At 35.5% G+C, this 25,495-nt stretch overlaps 1 protein-coding gene across 2 annotated transcripts in view; it reads right to left on the bottom strand.

Annotated features, from left to right (window-relative positions):
* Nucleotides 1–25,495, bottom strand: part of LOC132132907 (PDZ and LIM domain protein 5-like) — an 86,254-nt gene that overhangs the window by 9,672 nt on the left and 51,087 nt on the right. The window contains exons 4-8 of one of the 2 annotated variants that reach the window (XM_059545472.1): nt 20,944–20,977; nt 16,832–17,334; nt 8,566–8,732; nt 8,454–8,484; nt 3,052–3,194 (exon numbers count right to left, since the gene is read on the bottom strand). In XM_059545472.1, the coding sequence (XP_059401455.1) occupies nt 3,052–3,194; nt 8,454–8,484; nt 8,566–8,732; nt 16,832–17,334; nt 20,944–20,977 (878 nt within the window). Of the gene's footprint in view, nt 1–3,051; nt 3,195–8,453; nt 8,485–8,565; nt 8,733–12,864; nt 12,882–16,831; nt 17,335–20,943; nt 20,978–25,495 lie in introns of both variants that reach the window. The other variant, XM_059545473.1, reaches the window with a different exon arrangement.

Raw genomic sequence — 25,495 nt, 5'->3', positions numbered from 1 at the left:
CTGTTTAAGATGTACGAACTCTATCTCTTCTGAAGGGACGGGACATCCACACCGTGCCCCCGCAGAACAATGGATTGGTTTACTAAGGCCAGGGAAAAAAACAACATTCCCAGAAGTGGAGGAGACACCTGGCAAAATAATCCCTTCTCTCGGACAAGCCTTCTCTTCTGTGCCCGCCTCCGGAGAGACAGTGGGGTCAGAGGTCATGCGGAGGCGCAGCACACAGCGGCTCATTCAGAATCAAAGCAGCGAATGCACTCTTGGTTCCCGAGCCGATGAGAATAGATCCGCTCGTACGGGTGCGAAAGTGGCTTGGTGCACAGACGTGGAGGAAGTGTGTGTGTGTGTGTGTGTGTGTGTGTGCGCGAGAGAGAGACAGATATCTTCAACACATATTTGAGAATTAAGCTCTGGTGTTTTCTGATCAGAAATCAGAGTAACTGATGTGCCAATAAATGTGTGCATACTTATTATTTGAGGTCAAAGGTCACAGTCAGAGGTCAGAGGACGCAGCAGGTTTCTACTGAAGGAATTGTCACTTCCTGAGACTGAAGTGAGATAAGATGAGCACTTCCTGTCAGCTGAGGAGGAAACGGAGCTCAGGTCTCAGATCGTGAGGTCGACTACTGAGGGCTTTTCTTCACAAAAACACAGTTTTGCAAGCCAAAAGATACTATACTCCAAAAATACTATACTAAACCAGTCTAGGTCTAGTGAATTTTTTTTTTTTTTTTTTTTTTTTTACATTTTAAGTACGTATATAAATATTAACATTTTACATATTTATAAATATTTTTTAAGTTTACATTATAATGAAACAATAATATAAAAAAATAAATAAATATGAATATTATTTAACCATATTTTAACATACAATAGTAACCCAATACAAAAAAATAAACATTTTAAAATAAAGTTAAGTTAGATTAAAATATTAATTTTACTATAATAAATTAAATATAAACAAATTATTCATATAATAAATTATTCATATTTTAAACTTGTAGTATTATATTAAATTAGATTCAACTTTGTCATTGCACATGTGGGAACAAGGCAAATTTTAGATTTTAAAATTTAAAACTATTATAATGTTACAAAAATTGAATACAATTTAAAACATTCAATTCCTTATTTTACATTAAAATAGTTTCATATTTTGAAATCTAATACTAAGTTTAAAATCTTATCAATTTATAATTGAAACAAAAAAAGTGTATTTCTTCATAAAAATAATAATGTATGAATTCTATAATAATAATAATAATAAATTATTTGTGTTTATATATATATATATATATATATATATATATATATATATATATATATATATATATATATATATATATATATATATATATATATAATTAATTTTTAATAAAAATGAAGGCAATTTCTTTCTGGTTTGAATTTTTTAATTAGATATATTTACAGAAAAACAATCAAATATCCTTGAATAATATTTTTGTTTTATATATATTATTTTATTAATTTTGTTTTCTTTTTTCTTTACGATATATTTTCTTATAATCAGACATTTTATAAACTAGATATTATAAACTAAATAATATTAATATAAAACACTGCAGACAGTCCAGATTTATAAATATTTTTTAAAAATACATTTGATAAAAATATAAAAACACTAAAAGCTAGTTTTGGACTTGTCTAACCGCATCCCCATTAGTGATGTAACCCCCCCATAATAAAGTTATTGTGAGAGCTCAGCAGCGTCTGAAGGAGAGGCTGCAGGTTCCTCAGAGAAACCAGACGGCTGGACATCGTCTGACCCGCAGCTCCTCGTGAACGACCGAGCAGACCAGGAATCTGGTGCATGTGGCGCCGCTCCACACATACATTACACAGAGATACCAGTGTTCAGCCGTCACTCGAGCCACGACGCCTGTCAGCACACTGCTCTTAAGAGCCCCCAGAGGGCATGATGGGTAAACACCAAACACATACCACAATACAGCGGCTCTGTGCAATACATCAGCCTCTCCACAGAGTGAACATTCACCCTGAGAAACTCCACTAAACATGCCTGAATGTGAGGCTATTCTAATCATTCAGTCAAGCCTTCTGAATAAAACACTGCATCAGTCTGCAGCACGCAGAGGAGCCGAGCCGAGCCGAGCCTGCCTTCATCTGCCAACACACAGACATATACCTAAAACTACATTAAATAGGATATATACATATATATATATATATATATATATATACATACATATATAGAATTTGTTTTTAAACAATTTATGAAAAACACATTTTTTTTTAATAGAATTAAATTAATGGTAAATGGTAATTTTTTTTAAATTTAATGGAATTAAATTAGAAAATGCTGTCTTGGCAACTAACTGAAATAAAGACATTTTAATTAAAGTACTAAAATTATTAAACTATACGAAATCAGGGTTTAGCAAGCGAAAACATTGACCTAAATTGATTCAAAATATGCTAAAATACAAAATATTTTATAAAAGTATATTATATATATATATATATATATATATATATATGTATGTGTGTGTGTGTGTGTGTCATTTATAATTAAAAAGTAACATTTTAAATAAAATTAAACTATAATAATAATAATAATTATATATTATATATATATATATATATATATATATATATATATATATAGAAATATACATTATATAAAAACATTAGATGAAAAAAAAAATGTTAAAATGGAAACTGAAAAAATACAATTCAAAATATCAATAAATATTCTAAAATAGTATATAAATAATACTGAAATTACTCTGCAATAGAGACAGACAGAATTCACTATTTCACTTCTATAAAAAAGAATAAACTGTGAATATTCACATTATTTTAAGTTTGTTTGATTCTTAAGTGTCTATTACGATCATATTAGAAGGGGAAAAAAATAAGAAAATGTCATCCATTTGACTAAAAACTCAGACCCAAGTCAGGTTTTGATTGACCCGAGTGAAAAAATGACAGAATGCTTTTTTTTTGGGTGAGCCGTCCCTTTAAGGAACAAACAGGAAGTGATTAATAAAGAGCTGAAGGTCTGACCTGCGGCGCTGCTCGACTGCCAGCTCTTGGCTGAAGCTGGAGGGACACCGTTGCCCTGCCGCGGGGCTCCAGCGGACGCTTTGCTCATGGTTTTGACTGAAGACGTGGCATGAGAACTGGGCTGAAGCTCCTCTGCAGCCTCCCTGGAGAGAGAGACAGAAATAAAGGGACTTTAAACCCCGCTAGATGACAAAACATGCATCAGAAACCTCTGAGAGCACATTCAGATCATCTTCTGAAGCCTGATTCATTTGAATGTCATTTACAGTCACGCATAAACATGTATGAGCAGATTGATGAAATACGAGCGACAGAGCAGTCCCAGATGGTTTGTTAATGAACTAAACCTGAGATGTGTCCCAAAACCTGTCCAAGACACGTGCGGGTCACACTTCACCCCCAAATGAGAAGAAATAAAAACTATATTCTGCTTTACAGAAAATATTGTGTGTGTGAGAAGAACATATGTAAAACAATTCATGCACCTCATGTCAGCAAAGAGTTGCATGATAAAGTTATATTTAAGAAAAAATATTTTATAATTTAACATCTGGAAAGATAATCAAATTTTCATTGCTTTAAATTGCTCAAAAAGAATATTTAAATTGTAAAATATTTATACATCACTGTAGCACTTGTTGTACTGCCTTTATGCTGATTTAAATAAAATAATAAAATCTTTTCATTGTATTACAGTAACGAAAGTATAATCAGAATCACTTTCTAGAAAAAAATAAACAAATATTATAGTAAGGAGAATTTGAGAGGTAAATGCATTTCTTTTTTTAATATGAAGAAAAAATTCTAAATGCAAAAATATTATATGCATATATATATAAATGTAATTATCTATCTATCTACCTATACACATTCTATTGAGAATTTGAAGGATAAATGTGTTTAATTATCATGAAATTAAAGGTGTTAAGTGCAAAAATGTTCTAAAATTAATTAAATAGAACTATATAATATAATTAAATTATATATAATTAAATATAATTATACACAATTGCATTTTAATTATAATTTATATTATATATATTTTCGAACAATATTTAAGGCAACATGTGTTTGTAAAATAATTGTCTACATGTAAAAATATATTAAACATTTTTTAAACATTTAATATATATATATAAAATATACAAATATATATATACACACACACACACACACACACACACAGATTTACATATTTAAAAAACTATTTCAAAGGTGGTAGTCAAGCTGCATTACAAAATTATGCAATAATTAATAAAAGAGTGATAAACTACTTCCTGTTTTCAGTTTTATGCTGGAGGATGCTGGGATAGCAGAGGTCACACATATGCATTGAGTAGCTGGTAACACGTGTGAAGCACAGCGCCACGACACCATCAGCAGGTGAGCGTCATCTCACACTGGCTGGAAAATTACATTTTCACCCACTGAAAGCCAGCTCTTTAATCTTTATCGATCACCACATGGAGTCTGTTTGACACTAAAACACTTAAGTCACACAGCATTCTGTTACTCCTGAAAACTAGTCTAATAAACAAACAAAAGCAGATAAATCTATCCATTACTACAAAACAATGTTATCTTCGTTTTATACAACTACATCTTTAGTGTTCGGAGAGTAAAAGAGGGGAGTTGCTTTATGCATTTATCTGATAAAAAATACAGTAAAAACAGTGAAATATTATTACGACTTAAAATAACTGTTTTATATGTGAATACACGTTAAAATTTAATTTATTTCTGAGATCAAAGCTGAATTTTCATATTCAGATTTGTGAAGATCATGTGACACTGAATGATGCTGAAAATACAGCTGCACATCACAGAAATAAGTTACACTTTAACAGATTCACACAGAAAACAGATGTTTTAAAATGTAATAATATTTCACAATTTATACTTTATATACAAATAAAGTGTTAAAGGTTTCATCAGAGCACTATTCCTACTTTACTAATAAGCTGAACTCCAATGCAGTGCTGCCACCTACTGTCCACTAACAGAACTGCAGCAGTCTTTCCCAGCCTGTGGCCAACACTGAAGGTGCATTAAAGTGTATAGATGCATTAATATATAATCAGCCCTCAGCTCTCTCTCCTCCTCACATCTCTACATTACACAGAGCCTTGATTGAAACGCATTTCATTTCTTCAGTGTCCAGTGTGTCATTCAGTTTTGTGAGCTCCTGAGGATAAATGTGACGATAAAAAATGGATAAAGAAACTGAATGAGAGAGAAATACAGAGAGAGGGATGCAAGGCCAGAAGGTGCAATACTATCTATAATTCATCTCTAATAAATACATATCAGAAATGTCCAGATCTCCGGTCATAGATGGATGCCTGATGGCTCTATAAAAGGCTTGTTCAGAAATCTAACTGGATTATTACAATTTATGGCAAAGGGAATGCTTGGAAATGTAAACTGATATTTCCTACTGACACACTACACATAAGATAGAAATAACTGACTTACAATAAAACATGTTTCGGATGAAAATACTAAAGGCGTAAGACTTGCACAGTAGTGCAATAGTATATACGGTTGCAATCAAAATTATTCAACCCCCTTGACCTGCAAGTCATTTGGCTGCGGAGAACAACATTTGATGAAACCAATTCAACAAAGGCATCAGTAAAGTGTAAGAGAAAGTTTGTTAATACACTTTTGAGTGATTCTAAGAATGGAACATTAATGAATCATGATAAAATTCAAATTGTCTCTAAATATTCATGTTCAAAATTATTTGTGCAGAATCTTTTATTAATCACCAATAAACGCTGTCTGTAAGTGTTTAGAAGATTTTGTCACCTCTCTATTACAGTCTTGGCCCATTCCTCACCTGAAAAAGCTTTCAGATCACTGATAATCTTTGGTTTTCACATTCACCACTGCTTTCTTCAAATTCAATTTTCAATGAGAATTAAGCTTTGAGACTGAACAGGTCACTCAAGTACATTCTATGACTGATCCCTGAACCAAGCAGAAGTAGATTTGGATGTGTACTTTGGGATGATTGGGCTGCAGGCAAGTCCATTGATCATCAGCTTCAGTCTTTGCACCAAAGGCATCACAATTCTTGTCAAAATGGCCTGATACTTCAAAGATGATTTCCACTTCCTTCTACAGTAAAGAAACCCCATAACAAGACTGATCCACCTCCAAGTTTGATGATGGAGATGGTGTTCTTCTGCTTATGAGCTTTGCCTTTTTTTGCAGCAGACACACCGCTGATCCATGGGCCCAAAAAGTTCCAGTTTGGTCACATCACTCCATAAAACATTCCTCCGGAGCTCCACAAGTCTACACAAATGAATTTGATCAAGTTCAAGTCTGCCTTAGTGTTCTTCTTACACACTGCATTGAAATTGTTTTCCTCCTTTCATCGGGTCATCTTGCAAGTCTTTGGCTGTACATTGCAGGTTTTTCTCAGTTGCTCTGATTAAACATTTTGATATTGTGCTTTTTCTTCCACACCCTCAAAGGTTTTCTGGTAAAACACACTTTAAGCTAAGGAATAAGGCTGAGAACTGTGTCTCTAGGGACTTTCAATGTCTTGGAAATCTTCATATAGCCTTAGCCTTTCTAAAGTACTACAATATTTATTCTCTTTAGCTTTTGTGAGATCTCTATTGACATTTTTGCAACTCAAATATTACATTATATATTGACAATATCACTTTTAATATGCCAGTGAACTGTTATAGATGCAATTTTCATTTTATCCTGGATCTTCAGAAAAGCTTGTATTTGTAAAGTACTGCAGTCTCTGAGGGGTCGAGTGATTTTGATTGCAACTGTAGATAAACAAACATACACATGCATGCAGACACACACTACTGTTCATACGCTACGAATAATTGCATTTAGAAAAACAAAGTCTCTTATGCTCATCAAGGCAGCATTTACTTGATCAAAAATAAAGTAAAATTGTAAAATATTACTATACTTTAAATAACTATTTTCTCTGTGAATCTCTGTTAAAGTGTAATTTATTTCCGTGATGCACAGCTGTATTTTCAACATCATTCCTCCAGTCTTCAGTGTCACACGATCTTCAGAAATCAGAATAATATTCTCAAGAAACATTTCTGATCATTATCAATGTTGGACACAGTTGTGCTGCACAATATTTGTGTGCAAAATGTGATGCATTTTATTTTTCAGGACTCAAAAGAACAGCATTTCTTTGAGATCTAAATCTTTTGTAAAATTATAAATGTCTTTACTGTGTCTTTTGATCAACTGAACGCATCCTTGATGAGTTTAAGTATTCATTGCTTTAAAAAACAAACAAACGGACAAACAGAGTTCAGGAAGAAAAGAAAACAGAGGAAAGAAGAAACACATCAGATGCAGAGAGACGAAAGAAAAGCTTTATTGGAAGATTCAGAGAGAAACACTGGAGCATCAGAGCAGTGAAGAACATACAGAAGTCATGCAAAGAAACACAGGCTATCTGACATCCTTCAGCCAAAACACAGCACACACACCCTGACGACTCTCACACACACACTCTGAACACAGACACGCTTCCTCGTGTCACATGACCATCACTCTGTGATTGACAGGTGTGGGCGGGTCTACTGCACATTAAGCACACGGGCCGAGACCCCGTGATGCCAGTCTCTCAGCTTGTTGTACTGAGGCCGGACCACCTCTGGGTCCACTCTGGTCACCCTGATGGTCCGACGGCACAGAGAGAGAGGACAGACGGGACAAGAAGAGGAATAAACGGATTAACGCTCCGCAGGGAATGAGTAATAGCTATTAAAATATTACACGCTTCTGAGATGAAACTGAGAAATTTGCCAGAAGATTTCCATGAAGCTACTCTTAGAGAAATAGTCTAGTATTAAACCAACAAAGTGATCAGGACCATTAACTTGCTGATAACTCGTTGTGCCTGTGCCAACGTTAATCTTAAGTAGGAACAATATAACACACGTTGTAATTTTTAATGCAATTAAAATGCATCTTACATAAGATTTTATATCATTTTTTTATATCATATGATATAGTTAAGAGTGCTGTTTTTGTCCTGAATAGCACAAGTGCAAATTTGATATTGAACAGTTCAATAAAAAAAGGTTTTTTTGCACATTTATTATCTATTAAAGCCATAGCTGAACTGATGTGCGTCTTCAAACAACACACGATTTCTGAATGAATCCCTGTTTTGAATGAATCGAGTGAAATAATGATTCAGTGGCAAATTAATAAAGAGAGCCGTTTACTTTGTTTCTGAATCAATTAGCCGTTTGAAGGAGTCAAATGAATGAATTAATGAATGAACAACTTAAGACATTTGCCGTGCCCTGATTACCCACAATCCCCTTGAATGGTAGGATGGTTTGAGCCCAGGATCTGAACACAGACTCACTCACACCAGCAGAACTTACTTCTTCCCCGGCCGGTTCTCCTGAGCTTGTTCTAGAGGAGAGAAGCAAGAGACATTTACAGTTCTGCTGTGCAGGTTTAGGAAGTGTAAAGCAGGGCTGAGTGAGTGTGTACCGTTCTCTGTGCCGGTGATCTGCGCCAGGATGCGGAAGGTGCGTGACTGAGACGTGCCGGTGCGCGGGTGCCAGTCCTCCGTGTCCTCCATCAGACGCTTCTTACTGGAGTCACTCGGAGCAGAGACGTGGTTCCCCTCCGGCTCCAGCACGGGCTTACGGGCGGTTCTGATGCACACACACACACACACACAAACATTATCATCATACAAACAACATCAAATGACCACACATACACACACACACACAAACACACACATAGACACGCACGCAAGCACGCTCACACACGCTCTCTCTCACACACACTCTCTCTCTCTCTCTCTCACTCTCACACACGCTCACTCTCACACTCACTCTCACACACTCTCTCTCTCTCTCTCACACACGCTCACTCTCACACACGCTCACTCTCACTCTCACACACGCTCACTCTCACACTCACTCTCACACACTCTCTCTCTCTCACTCTCACACACGCTCACTCTCACTCTCACACACTCTCTCTCTCTCTCACTCTCACACACGCTCACTCACACTCTCACACACGCTCACTCTCACACTCACTCTCACACACTCTCTCTCTCTCACTCTCACACACGCTCACTCTCACTCTCACACACGCTCACTCTCACACTCACTCTCACACACTCTCTCTCTCTCACTCTCACACACGCTCACTCTCACTCTCACACACTCTCTCTCTCTCTCACTCTCACACACGCTCACTCTCACACACTCTCTCTCTCTCTCACTCTCACACACGCTCACTCTCTCCCTCTCCCACACGCGCTCTCTCACACACACTCTCTCTCTCTCTCCCTCTCACACACGCTCTCTCTCACACACACACTCTCTCTCTCTCTCACTCTCACACACGCTCACTCACACTCACACACGCTCACTCTCACACACTCTCTCTCTCTCACTCTCACACACGCTCACTCTCACACACGCTCACTCTCACACTCTCTCTCTCTCTCACTCTCTCTCTCTCTCTCTCACTCTCACACACGCTCACTCTCACACACTCTCTCTCTCTCTCTCACTCTCTCCCTCTCCCACACGCTCTCTCTCACACACACTCTCTCTCTCTCTCACTCTCACACACGCTCTCACACTCTCTCTCTCTCTCTCTCTCTCTCTCTCTCTCTCTCTCTCTCTCACACACGCTCACTCTCACACACGCTCACTCACACACTCACACACGCTCACTCTCACACACTCTCTCTCTCTCACTCACACACGCTCTCTCTCACACACTCTCTCTTTCTCACTAACACACGCTCACTCTCTCCCTCTCCCTCTCACACACGCTCTCTCTCACACACACTCTCTCTCTCACTCTCACACACTCTCACACACGTGTGCTCACTCTCTCCCTCTCCCTCTCACACACACTCTCTCACTCACACACTCTCTCTCTCTCACTCTCACACACGCTCACTCTCACACACGCTCACTCACACACACTCTCTCTCTCTCTCTCACTCTCACACACGCTCACTCACACACTCTCTCTCTCTCTCACTCTCACACACGCTCACTCTCACACACACGCTCTCTCTCTCTCACTCTCACACACGCTCACTCTCACACACGCTCACTCACACACTCACACACGCTCACTCACACACACTCTCTCTCTCTCACTCTCACACACGCTCACTCTCACACACACTCTCTCTCTCTCACTCTCACACACGCTCACTCTCACACACGCTCACTCTCACACTCTCTCTCTCTCACTCTCACACACGCTCTCTCTCTCTCACTCTCACACACGCTCACTCTCACACACTCTCACACACGCTCACTCACACACTCTCTCTTTCTCACTCACACACGCTCACTCTCTCCCTCTCCCTCTCACACACACTCTCTCACACACACACTCTCTCTCTCTCTCTCACTCTCACACACGCTCACTCTGACACACGCTCACTCACACACTCTCTCTCTCTCTCTCACACACGCTCACTCTCACACCCGCTCACTCTCACACCCGCTCACTCTCACACCCGCTCACTCACACACCCGCTCACTCACACACGCTCACTCACACACGCTCACTCTCACACACACACTCTCTCTCACTCTCACACACACTCTCTCTCTCTCTCACACTCTCTCTCTCTCTCTCACACTCTCTCTCTCTCTCTCTCTCACGCACGCTCACTCTCACGCACGCTCACACACTCTCTCTCTCACTCTCACACACGCTCACTCTCACACACTCTCTCTCTCACTCTCACACACACTCTCTCTCACTCTCACACACACTCTCTCTCTCTCTCTCTCTCTCCCTCTCTCTCTCTCCCTCTCCCTCACTCTCACGCACGCTCACTCTCACGCACGCTCACTCTCACGCACGCTCACGTACGCTCACTCTCACGCACGCTCACTCTCTCTCTCACTCTCACACACTCTCTCTCTCACTCTCACACACTCTCTCTCTCACTCTCACACACTCTCTCTCACTCTCACACACTCTCTCTCTCTCTCTCTCACACACACACTCTCTCTCTCTCTCTCTCTCTCTCACGCTCTCTCTCTCTCACGCTCTCTCTCTCTCACGCTCACTCTCACGCACGCTCACTCTCACACACTCGCTCTCACACACTCTCTCTCACACACTCTCTCACACACTCTCTCTCACACACTCTCTCTCACACTCTCTCTCACACTCTCTCTCACACTCTCTCTCACACACTCTCTCTCCCTCACTCACACACACACACACACACACACACTCTCTCTCACGCACGCTCACTCTCACGCACGCTCCCACACACACACACACACACACACAGGTTTACCTGGGTGGAGTATTGCAGGTGATGAGAGAGGAAATGAGAAAAGACAGAAATCAAGACAATCAGAGAAAGGAGTCAAAAATCCCTACATTTCATTATAACTTTTTTTCCACTATGGAAATAAAAGGTCAAGAAAATATTGCAATTGTAATTATATTACATTTTTACATTTATTTATTGATGTTTATTAGAGATATCATTATACTTTGTGCAACTAAAAAAGTAAAATTTAATTCTGCATGCAAATGTAGTTAAAAATGCGTCCCGTAATTACTGAATATCTCTTTAATAAAGTAACTTATGAACCAATTTGAAAGATACTTTATTAATTCCAATAAGGGGGAAAGTCTTTGTCAAAGTAGCAATATTATTACTAAAACAAAGTGTTGATATTCATAACTTTTTTTTTAAATGAAAATATTTTATTAGATTAAATTATTTTAGTAATCAGTGTTTAGTATTGAGATACCATTATAGTTTTTATTAATATTTTGATTGTTTTTATATTTGTTTTCAATTTTAATTTAAGTTAGTTTTAGTATTTTATTGTTGTGTTCTTATTTTTATATATACATTTTTAATATGTATATATAGTTTCTATTATTTTTTATTTTGTTTTAATTTTATTTTACTAAAGGTTCAACTATATGAAAAATAAATATTTCCTAACTAAATGGAAATATAAATAAATTTAAGCTTTTAATATTTTATTTCAGTTAATGTTTATTTTGTTTCAAATAATATAATGAATATTTGTTATTTATATTTTCTGTTTAAATTTTAATATTGGTTTACATTTTAGTACTAAAGTTAGTACATTTGTTTTGTTTTTATAGTTTTAAGTAATTTTATTTCAGTTTTATTTATTTTAGTACATCAAGTTATACTACATGAACCAGGAATGAATCCTTGCTAACTACCGGAAATAAAATAAGTTTTAGCTTTTATATATTTAATTTTATTTCGGTTAATGTTCGTTTTTTTTCTTCTAAAACAAACCTAAACTTTGCACAAAATGGAATTGCAAAAATATTCAAAAAATATTTGAATTTTATTTTTTATTTTTTTTCCTTTGACCTAAATATAAAAAAATATATATTTGTAACTTGAAAAAAAAAAAACATTTTTAAACAAAACACTTTTATTTTAAAGAGGCTACATTGCTGAGTGCATCATGAATCAGTTTTTGTTTGGACAATGTTAACTATCACCAGTAGATGGCTCCACCATCCCATGTGTTTAACTATCTGACCTGCACTGGTCATTCTGATCATCTCTCTCATCCCTCTGCTCTGTCACAATGCTGTGGAGGTAAATGTCACTGCTGCTATTTATACGGCTGACTGCGGTGAATAACCACAGACACATGATGACTGACAGCAGCACATGCTCTGACACAATGGAAAGAGCTTTAGGAGCACTGACTCTGAGAAGGAGATGCTGGGTTAGTGATGAGGACAGAACACTACAGCATCTAGTACACTAACTTTGTCATGGGCTCCTCCTGCAGAGAGACAGAGACGGGAGGACAGTGAGACACCTGAAGCGCTTCTGTTCACCAGCAGACCTCATGCAAACACACACACACACACACACACACACACATGCACTTCTGACAGAAACTACACACACCGATGCAAGAGCACAAACAGCGCCGCTGAACTGACTTAAGATAAGAAGAATTGTATTGCTTATTTGCAATTCACTCTGGATAAAATCATCTGCTTAAAAAAATAAAATAATATTTTACACAAATAGAATTTTAAAGTCACTTTAAATAAATGCATCATATAAATTAATAAACAATAAAAATTACATCTATTTTTAAAAGTCACTTTAAACAACTAAAAATAAAAACTACATCTACTTTTGTTACAGAATAAAAGCATCTGCTAAATAAATTTATTTCATTTATTTTTAAGTCACTTTAAATAAAAAAAAATAGCTAGATGAACACAATAAAATAAAAATGTAAGTCATTTTGAATAAAAGCATCTGATAAAAAAATTCTATAAGTGTAAAAAAAAATTACATGTATTGTACCGTCACTTAAAATAAAACCATCTGCTAAATAAATAAAAATATATTTATTAAAAAAATATTAAACTAATACATTTTGGAAACAAGGCTTATCTTAAACTATTTTGCTTCAAAACAAAATGGTTCTTGTTTTAATGATGTTTTTATACTGAAAAGTATTTTTATACTAAGTATTTATACTGAAAATGTGAAAATATAAATAAAATATAATATTTTGCATTCCTGTTTTTTGTGTAAGTTTCAGGCTTCACACAGGCAGTGCAAACACACACACACACACACAAACAAACTCCCAGTGTTTTCAGATCCATCAAAGACGTCCATGAGCAGCACACACAGCTACGATCCTAACCCTCCATCAATGGAGTTAAAGACCTTCATTTGTGAGAACATGAGTCAGAACTCACTCCGGCTGCTTCTCCCGGGAAACTAATGGTTTGAGTCAGGAAACGCAGCTGGAAACTCTTGCAGAGAGTGTCACAAACATTCCTGCCAAGGCTGACAGTCAGACGCCGCCGTCACTGGGCTTCAGCATGAGCCGCAGGAAGCCAAGAATTAACCTAAAAAAACCTATCACTTACTACTAAAGCAAATACATCATAAAAATGTAAAATTCTAAATTAATTAAAAATAATAACTGATCAAACAAAACACTAAGTAAATCATACAAATCAAATAAATAAATGTAAAACATTTACTATTAATTTAATCAAAGATTTACAATTAAAACAATTTTTAAATAATAAAATAAAATTATTAAAATTAAATTACACAAATTTAGAAATAAAAAAACACTTACTCATAAGTAATGAAATCAAAGATAAAACTGAAAAATAATCATAATCAAAATAATCACTTAACCAGCAATTAAATCAGAAACATGAAATTATGAATAAATATCTAAAGTAAAAACAAATCACTAATAAACATTTAAACCATAAAAGTTACATTAAATTGTAAAAAAACAAAGCAATTAAAAAAAAAACTAAAAACTAATAAGGAAGTCATAAAATATGAAATTAAAAATAAAAACACCACAACTGAAAATGCAACCGAAGATATTAAGCTCAGTTTTAAAGCTGCTTCGGTTCATTCTGTAATTGTGGAATTTTCCAGCCATCTCTGAGTGAAAATTGTTTCTACACCGAAGTCACACAGGTTTTGAAACAAAATAAAGGTAAAAATGATGTGGTGAACTACTGCTTAAAAAGAGCTGATCTCTGGATAATCCATCACTGGAACCAGGAAGCTCATAATAATATATTATGAAGGACATGGCCAAAACAAGCACGAATGCAGAGATGACATAAGCCTCATGCGAACGCATTTCAAATAAATATTTTGATCCGTTACAAATTCTCCAGGATTTACATCAGACCTCGAAAGCTGATAAACTCAACGCATTATACATGTTGACATTCAACAGGATTCAGAACCTGTGACATGAGCTCGCTTCTCTGCTCCCGTGGTCAGAATGTTTTGTTGCTTTTGTTTATGTGAGTCTCAGCACGCTTTCCATGTTTACTGGGATCAGAGAAACCAGATGAGAGGGAACACGCTCGCTCTCACACAGAAGATGACGGACTCATTATAATACTGAATATTTCATTCTAAATAAAAAAAGAATAAATCAATGGAAAATTAAATTAAATTAATAATAATAATAATATAAAAACTATTTAAAATCTCAAATAAATATAGCAAAAGATAATAATAAATACAACAATATATATATAATTTTTTTTTTTTTACGAAAACACTCATGCAGAATGCACAAACAAACAGAAGGACTAACAGGGCTGAATTTGATTCTGAGTCTTTTGCTCAGGCGGTTACTTGCTCAACCAGTTGTTTTGGAAAACCATCGTTTCTCACATTTGCTCCCTATTTTCACACACGCTTCCCCACAGAGAGATGTTCAAAACATCCCAGAGACTGCGATTCCCTCTCTGACAACATCCGAACGCAATTTAAGAGGGAATCTTCTGCTTCATTTACAATTTCAACTCTGTGACTTGCTCTAAACTACCACAGAAAATAATTCAAACTGAAGGAGTGTGATGTAATTATCTATAAAGTACTGGTTATGTGAGCAAACTCAAACAAACAGCAATTACACATCAGCAACAGACGAGCAGATTTCATCTGTCTTAAACATAGTCCCACATCAAAAGAACGTTTTAGAAACTTTACAACTCAAATAACACACACATTTTACAGTATAATTCATTTTTAATTGCTTTAACCAAAACACAAGATTTATATTCCTGATTTTAATTCCAGCTGGATCACATCCATGGATTCTATATCCACGGTTTTCAAGCAAAAGATATTTATCAAATCTAATACATCAAATCAAGACTCTGTAATTAATGACCAATAATGTGAGCTTGGGGCGGGGCGTACTTGTCTGTCTGACCAATAGAAGGAAAGGGAACTGTTCAATTTGATGGCATTAGTGGTGCAAAGACTAGATTTATGACATTTCTAAACAATTCCTAATGAGTGACTTCTGAACTGATAATATGCAGTATTTTATGTAGCAAATGGCACTTGATGTGCTTTATAATAATTACATAAAATAAACTCAAATAATGATTGTAAAATACGTAGAAAAATTTTCTAATTTTTTGAAAGTACTAAAAAAGTTTATATATATATATATATATATATATATATATATATATATATATATATATATATATATATATATATATATATATATATATATATATATATATATATATATATATAGTACTACTTCTAAAAAATAATCATAAGGCAAATACAATTCCTTTTTTTTCAATTATAATTATTTACTTAATTATTCAATCATTTTACAATAAATATTTCCTAATAATTGTATAATTTTTTTCTCTCCCCCAGGTTCATTATAGTCAACTACTATAATACCATAAAAAAAACTTATATAACATATATAAAAAATAATTTGTATAAATATTTATAAAATAATAGAAAAAAAACTTTTTATTTCAGCAAGGTGCCACGGCAACATTTCTCTTTTACAGTTAGTTTAACCTGATACTAACACAACAAAAACTGAAATAAAAATGAATTTAAAATATGAATAAAACAAAAAATGTTTGGTTTAATTATATTTGATGTTTTAGTAATTATGTTGTGTTTTTGTCATTTGTATTAGTTTTTATATACATCTATATAGTTTATAACACTGCTTTGGTCGCTCGGTTTTTAAACGCCTCATTAGTTAAGATTATTTTCTGTGTTAATAGAAGTGTCTCAAATACTGTTCACAGAATAACTCCGAATAGACCACGACATTAAAGCCCTTTCTGAATTACAGATCGAAGCAAGTCCTCTGAGAACAGTGAGGAAGAAAAGAAGGAAACAGAAGTATGAAGCACAGGAAGTAGAGGCTGATTGGCCACCTACCCGTTGTGCTGTTCCTCTGTGGCTCTGCTCTCCAGCAGGCCACGTCTCTGGCCCATAGCCACCTCACACGCGTTGTCATTGGAGTAGAGGTTGATGGGCGTGTTATAGACAGACGGAAGAGGAGCCGCGGGAGCAGGGGGCGGAGCCAGCACTCTCGCCGGAGAGGAGGAGCCAGAGGAGGACGTGGAGGAGGAGTTAGCAAAGGGGGAGTGTCCGGAGGCAGGTTTGGGGGCGGAGCTCGGAGAGGACACAGCACGGCTGGCTCCCAGCGGGAAGGGAGGCTGAGGAGGCTGCTGGGACGGAGCAGCTGGGGTGAACGCAGAGGAGGCAGAGGGGATGGAGGGGATGGAGGCTTTGGGGGTGGCTGGGGACGGACTGACTGATCTGACGGTGCTAGGGGTCCCGCCGAAGGGTCGTGCCGTCTTATTGTATGCACTGCTGCCCGGGGCGAGGCTGGCGGGGGTGCTGATGGGCACGGGCTTTATGATCTCCAGCGGTTCCTCCTACAGGAAGTGATGACACACATGCAACACATGCTCACGTCACACAGCACACACATGCAGGAGTCCCTCATTACAGCCCTAAAGCGCGCTCACTTCACTCTTCAAATGTGCTTTAATGTTAAATTAAAATTGCATTTTAATTCACAATATTATAAGGGTTATTATAGTTAACTACCGTATTCTTCGGAGTATAAGTCGCATCAGTCTAAAAATACGTCATGATGAGGAAAAAAACATAAGTCGCACTGGACTATAAGTCGTATTTATTTAGAACCAAGAGAAAATATTACCGTCTACAGCCGCGAGAGGGCGCTCTATGTTTTCAGTGTAGACTACAGGAGAACTGAGCAGCATAGAGCGCCCTCTCGCGGCTGGAGACGGTAATGTTTTCTCTTGGTTCATGTCAAATTAATTTTGATAAATAAGTCACACCTGACTATAAGCCCTTTCACACATACAGACTTTTCTGGAAAATTATCGGTAAATTGCCGTAAAGAGATCATGTGTGAACAGGATCTTTTCAAAAATACCGGTAAATTTGTTCCGGCAATTTACCGGTATGAGAAGTTGTAACATTACCAGTAAATTGCCGGACTTCTGCTGTGTCTGAACGCAGAAGGAAAATTACCGGTATGAGCACATACGAGTTCAGAACGCGGTGACGTAAGACGTCTACTCCGGGCCAATCATAACAATGTGACGCATTCACGCACTGTTTAAGAAAATAAAATAAATGTCATCCAACTGAAGCGACAGTGAAATTAAAGCGCTTCTCCTTATTCGGGCGGATGAAGAAATTTGTCGTCATCTGAGAGAAACTGTTAGTGATGCAGTAACGTATGATAAAATAACTAACTGTCTCTGAGAGCAATGCATTCACAGGACAAAGTCAGGTCATCAATAGCCTAAACTGAAAACATTGTGTCTAAATATCTAAAAATAAATAAATAAATAAACGACCATCACAAACGAAGTAGTAGTGGAATTATTTCTTGTTCCTATTATGACTTTAGTCAATCTATTTGGGGGTCCTGCTACTCCACAAATCCTGTAGGTAGCTCTAAACCAGTGGATCTCAACCCGCGGTACGTCATGAAATCACATGCGGCCCACCATGCCGAACACAATAAAAAAATAATAATAATAACTTTAAGTTTTACAACTTATTTTAGTTTTTACATAGGTAAAAACACATAGGGAACAAACGAGAAGTCGAAGCAGTGGAGAAGAGAAGAGTCGAGTGAGTGGAAGAGTGCTGGACATTCGACATCAACTTTCGGTTTGCCCCGCAACTCACTTGAGGATGTTCAGCCCGTCTTTTTTCCCAATTCCCCCCAAAACAGCTTATACTACTGTTTCCGCTATTAAAATAGTTCAGTTTTGTATGTTTGGAGCAGTTTTTGATCGTTAAACAGGCCTAAACTAAGTTTGGTTTTTAAAGCGGCCAGCACAGAGAGAGAGTTTACATAGCCTATGTTTAATCAGTCTTCTCAAATCATCACGAATTGTATAAAATAAAATCTAAAGATATAAAAAAGTTCAAGCATGTAACAATGTTTGAACGTTAAAACCAGATACATGTGCGTTATATCGAATATTTTGTGCGGAGAGTGCAAGATAAAGCACGCTTTTTTGGGATATATAGGTGCCAGCGCTATCATAATATAAAATAAAGAAATATAAAATAAAATAAAGAAAACAAACATGCTTTCTGCCGTCTCGTCTTGAACAGGAGAGCTTACAAAAATAAACCGAAACTCAACGAATAGGCATACATGCCTCACAGACATGATAAATATATCTATAGAAAGCTTTAAATTACTACTTAACGAAATAATAAAAACAAACAAACAAACAAAAATCTCAATACAATTATAATCCGTAGCTATAGAAGGCGCGTCTAATGAGGAGATGATGAGTCAGGCAACTTCATCCTTGGCACACAGACTCAGAAAAGTTAAGTTAAGTAAATAATTCAAATATATTTTTACTATTTCCCTCTGTCACATTCATGGTAATTAGCCTACTTTTTCCGGTGCTTTGCGACATCTTTTGAACTCAATTTGAACACAGAACTGTGTTATCTGTGTTATTTAATAATAAAGTTTGAAACAAAAATGAAACCATCAACGGAAATACTGAACACGTATTACCCTCCATGTTTAAAAATACAAGCACGGCTGTTTAGAGGTTAATGACGTCACATAATTTACCGGTATTTTGGAATGGATGTGTAAATGGTGCTTTTCCGGAAAAAAGACGGAATGTTGTTGACTGTGGACAGCGCATTTTTGAATTTACCGGTAAAGTCATTCTGGTAATTTTACGGCAATTTACTGGTATTACTGTGTGAAAGAGGCTTATAAGTTGCAGGACCAGCCAAACTATGAAAAAAAAGTGCGACTTATAGTCCGGAAAATACGGTAAAGCCATAATAGAACATTTGCATTTCTTGAAATACAATAAACATTAACTGAAATAAAATGTATTTTTTTAGCTAGCTCCAAATTTTAATTTAGTTTACGTACTAAAATAATTAAAACTGAAATAAATTAAAACTATTATATTAAATAAAATAAATTATATTATAAAATAAAATTATAATAATTAAAATAAATATATAAATAAACATTTATAAAAAACACTAATAAAACCAATAACTTTCATATTAAAATGAAAATATTAAATATAAAATAAATAAAATATATATGTCTATGCTGTTAATTATAGTGAATCTGTGTTATTTTATATAAAATAAGTTTTTATTGATGCATTGAATGAGTTTTTATTTTTCTATTTTAATTTTTTTTGTATTCAATTTGTGTTTTTTTTTTTGTCTACAATACGATTTTTATTTCATCTATAGTTTTTTATTTTCATTTCAGTTTTAGTTACTTTAGTACATCCAGTTAAACTAAATGAAAATGAAAACTAGCTGAAATAAAATAAGTTTAAGGTTGTTTAATATTTTAATTTGAGTTCATTTAAGATTTTCTTTTCGGTTAACTATAATAAATGAGACTGTAAAACTGTAATGAGGGGAAGCAGATCTTCAGTGTCATGCAGCAGATCAGGCGTTTCATCAGCATGCGTGTCCTAACCAGGTGTGATGCAAAGTCACAGAGCTCCAGCCATGATGTGACGAGACATTTGATTGGTCGCCTCATTTATATTCTGCCATAATGCACTGGGAGGCCCCGCCCACAATGAAATCTCACTGATCCAAGTGTTGCCGTATATTAAAATACACTTTTAATGGCTGTGATTTTGTTATTTCAAACACTATTATAATTGCAATATAATAGATTTTTATATGATGCTAATTATAAAGAACCCTAACCCTAAAGGGAAAATAAAATAAAAAATAAATACAAATGAATAATAATAATTAATTAAAATACATTTAATACAATAACAAAAAGACAACATTAAATTAAAACAACAAAAAAGGGCTTAATCAAGAGCTACCTTCTTTTGTTGATTATTAGCACTTTTTTGTACTTTTAAACTTTTTAAAATCACATTTTACTGACAAATAATCTGACCTACAAGTCTGAGCCTGGTTAGGACACGCATTACATATAATTATGTAGTTTGAAGTTTTCGTACCTTGGGGGTGTCCGTTTTAGTGGCACTGGAAGATCTGCAAAGACAGAACAGATGTTTAACATAACACCTCATGACTCTAGAACAATGATGTGCTGAATTAATAAAAGTCAATCTGTAAATATGCAAATAACAGCATAAGTTTGACTGAGAGAAGTCCAGATCCTGTGTGTGATGTGGTTTGAATAAAGACTCTATTCTGGCTGCCACTCAAACAAACTGTACGCTACATTACACGGTTATTAATAAAGCAGAGAGCAAACTATGGCATTCAATCCCAGCATCCCCTGTTCACCGCTGCCAAGAGCTGAAGGCCACGCAGGAATAACCACACAAACGGTCTTCACACCATAAAACAACGACTTCAGCCTCTGATGAGACAAAAAACATGTAGTATCTGATGAGATTTCCAGAGGAATCTTGAGGTGGTTTGGAGGCTGTTTAGCTCTCTCATGACAGTGAAGGATCAGATTCATGTTTGGGATTAGTTTATATCAGAGTTGAGGAAACACGAATGGGAGAAAATCACTCAACAAGGCACATTTCCATTAACAGATTCACACAGAAAACAGTAATATTTCAAATTTTTTACATATTTACTGTATTTATCAAATAAATGCAGCCGTAGTGATCAGAAGACAGTTAAATGAGAACTTGATCAGACCGAAAAAAAAATAACAAAAATAAATTTGATTAAAAAAATGCTAAATAAATGTACATTAAAAAGCTAAACGGACATAAATGCAGACGTGTGATGAATTAAACCGCAGTCATTTTCCCACCATTGTGATGTGAGCACAGTCTGAAATATGACTGTGTCAACAAACCTCCAGTCAAAGTGCATCAGGGTTTGTGCATTTGGAGATGTTTTGCTTTTCACGAACCCACAAACATACTTCACGTTCTCATTTATCAGCTGATTCTCGTCACACCGTCTAGACGGCTTCATTTGACCTCATTAACCAGCATAACATCCGTCACGACCTCCACATTCCTCGTAAATAACCACAATCCTCGAGCAGGCGACAAACAGGCCACACTTCCTACAAGAACTGCTGTAACTCTGCGAATCCTCAGACGCTTCCATATTAGGAAGACAGAGCGTTTCTTCTTGTAAGGCCGGTTCTTTTGTGGTCCTGCTCATAATATGGGCAAAGGTGGAGCACCGGCAACACAAAGAAAACACTTGCAGGAGGAAGTTGAAGGCACTCAGACAAAGAGCAATAATCAGAACTCAAAGGCACAAATGAGAACAATAGAAGCAGCAGAGAGGAAGCAGACAGTGTGGAAACAGATCAGGTCGACCTACAGATGCAATAGTTCATATAGATGCAAACTCAAACTAAGCATCTGTGGCACAACGCTGGCAGCACAGAAACTAAACGTTAAAAAAGCAGAAAGTGTAGAAGAATCTGCAGGTTGATCTGGTCTGCTATATTTTGAAGAAAGATCTTGGTTCACAAAAATAGAATAATACATGAAATTAGAGGTTGACCGATATTGGATTTTGCCAATACCGATAGCTAGGTTGGACCACACTGGACGATACAGATTAATTAACGGTTTTTAAAATGGATACTGAAAAAAAAATAAAAAAAAATAGTGCTTTATATACAATTATTATTATTGTAGTAATAACAGTAGTAATAACAGTAAATGTTGAAATTACCACACTCTAATAGGGCCCTATGAAATCGGTTTAATTTTTTTCTAAATTCCATTTTATTTATTTCAAAATTCTGTTATTTTATTTTTCTGGATTCAGTTTTTCCATTTGAATTTTACTCCACTCATTTTTAATAGTTAAATTAAAGTTTATGAATCTTAAAGTAAGTCTAATTAAATAAAATCAAGAAACTTACAGATTTTTAAGTAAGTTTAATAAAAGTTTAACAAAAATTACATGATTAGGGCCCTATGAACTGTTTTATTGTTTCTCAACATATTTTTTTATTGTTACCAAATTCTATTATTTGCATGTCTAATTATTTGAATGCATAAAACAACTTAATTTATTTTTATTAAAGAAGCCTAATGATTTTTCCCTTCAAAAATTCTGTATATTTACATTTTTATTGTAATCAAATCAAGGCATGAAACTTAAGCAAATTAAGCAAACCTTTCTTGGCAAACAAAGGGGATTTACTTTTAAAATTAAAACATGGAAGAAATGTTGTGATTTTTCCTTTAAAAATAATGCTCGTTCCATTTTAGTAGTAGTAGAAGACTATGTACATCCTACTGAACAATAGACTTCAAAACCGGACTTTTATTTTGACGGGTTGCAAAATAAACGAATACATTTACGATTCTGTGCATGTGATATGATACCATTTCTCAAATCAAACGGTCAGAGGCTCATGAAGTGACTCTCGGAGCAGTTCTGGAGATGTTCGTCATGTGTTTTCGTCCTCATTTAGTGAGACAGCAGACGATGAAGTCACCGCGAGAAGTCTTCATCGCGGAAATCATAGAGCCCCAGTATAATGTAAACTCTCACTTGAACTGTGATAATCTAATCAGAATAAAAGAGCAGCGCTGAATCTAGGACAACTCAGCTGTGTCACACACACCCCTGACGTGTGGCGTTCAAAAACGGTTTACTTATTCACCAAACAGACACAAGTTTACTTCAATGATGAACAATGAGGCAAAGGGAAGTTTGAAGTCCAGTGTTTAAAAACGGAGCAAACGGACAAATCGATCTATATTACAGCTCTATAAATGAAGCATACAGACTTCAAGCATAGCTACAGAAAGACAAACGTTTTGATGGAAATGCTCAATATACAATTCATTATGTAATCGGCAAAACCGATAAATCGGTCAACCTCTACATGAATTATAAAATAAAATTAAAATCTATAATAAAATAAAATTACAAAAAAAGTAACAAAAAATACATAAATAAAAAGAAAACAGCAAATACATAATCAAGTAAAATAAAAAACTAAATCAATCTATATTTAAAAAAGACAAATATATAATATATAAAATATATAATATAATATATATTTTTATTATATACAATATAAAATATACTAATAAGACAATAAGATGAAAATGAAAAAATAAAAATAAAAGCAGTGAGGAGCAGACAGTTTGGAAGCAGCCCAGTTCAACCTGCAGATCCTGTCTTTAAAGAATGAACCACAAAGAACAAGCAAACAAATAAATTAGGGCTGGGTGATATATCGAATATTAGCGATAAAATCAGAATAATTTTGACGACGATGTACAATTTGAATATATCGGGAATATCGAATATTTCAAATTCAAGCATACTTTCCCAAAAGAACGCGCCGAATGTCCATAAAAGGAAGCTGTAACTGCTGACTGCTCTACGCCCCTCTACTACGAGAGCTGTAATGATAGCGGTTGCCAGATAACAAGAGTTTAAATCTCTGAATCAGAGCTCCACTGTTACAAGGATACATTTTCTGCCCGGTGTTTGCTTATTTTAAGCAATCTGGCAACCATGTGCACGTGCTCACTCCTCATTGCGGAAGAGCCGCTGACGATAATCTGAAAACACTAACAAGCTGGAATTGAGCGATCTAATGAAAGCGTCGTTCAGCCGGTCTGTGTTCTGTCGTGAGATCTCAACTGTATTGTTTGCGTTTGTGATCGCAAAATAAATGCACTTACTCGACCGCTGATGTTTGAATAGAGAAACATAGGCTATGGCTATTTGGAATTACTATTGGGGAATTTCACTGATATGTTTACCAGTTTCCATAATATAGACCGAGAGAATGCAAAAGTCTTTGGTATTCATTTATATATATTTATATATAAGAAATAGCTATGTGCTTCAGCAACTAGCTCCCCATCTAAGAGGGTTTTTAGTGTCAGTAAGAACATAGTTTCATGCCACAGAGCTTCTCTTAAAACCACAGACAGTTGACAGACTTGTGTTCTTAGCTTAAAACTTGTTAAAATTTTTTTAAATAAAATACTTATCCCAGTTGCATAGTTTAAATTGTGAATTGCATGCACTAAAAAGTTGACAGAATGCACTTTCTGTAACTGTTACTTAATTTGCACTGCTTCAGTTACATATAGGCCTACATGTATTCATTTAATAAAAAGAAGTAAGTGATCTCTTGGTCTAGATTTTTTAACTGCTTAAATTAGCTGTTTAATCTAAATAGTTTTTTTTTTTAATGGGCAAAAGAAAATCATGTTTTATTTTTTATTATTTAAATGCAAATGCAAACATCGAGATATATATCGAATATCGTAAAATTTGAGACAATATCGAGATATCATTTTTTTTTTGTATATCGCCCAGCCCTAAAATAAATAATAGAATAATAAAAAATAGAAGCAGCAAACGGTGCTCCAGAGAGTGCAAAGGGTTGTGAAACACGAAATATTGCGTTCAATAAATTACAAAGTCTTGAAACTCGACTCTACTTTTGAAACAGTGCAGGCTACTAACAGTAATTACATAATAACATTCTAAATAATTACATAATGAACTGAGATTTTAGCATGAAATGAACCACACAACAAAAGCTAAGAGGCTGAAAGTGAAAAAGTGAAAAAGTTA

Source organism: Carassius carassius, chromosome 49, assembly GCF_963082965.1.
Source record: "Carassius carassius chromosome 49, fCarCar2.1, whole genome shotgun sequence".
In the NCBI taxonomy this organism is placed as follows: Eukaryota; Metazoa; Chordata; class Actinopteri; order Cypriniformes; family Cyprinidae; genus Carassius; species Carassius carassius.
The sequence above is the reverse complement of the archived record's forward strand: the minus strand, read 5'-3'. Positions and strand labels throughout refer to the sequence as shown.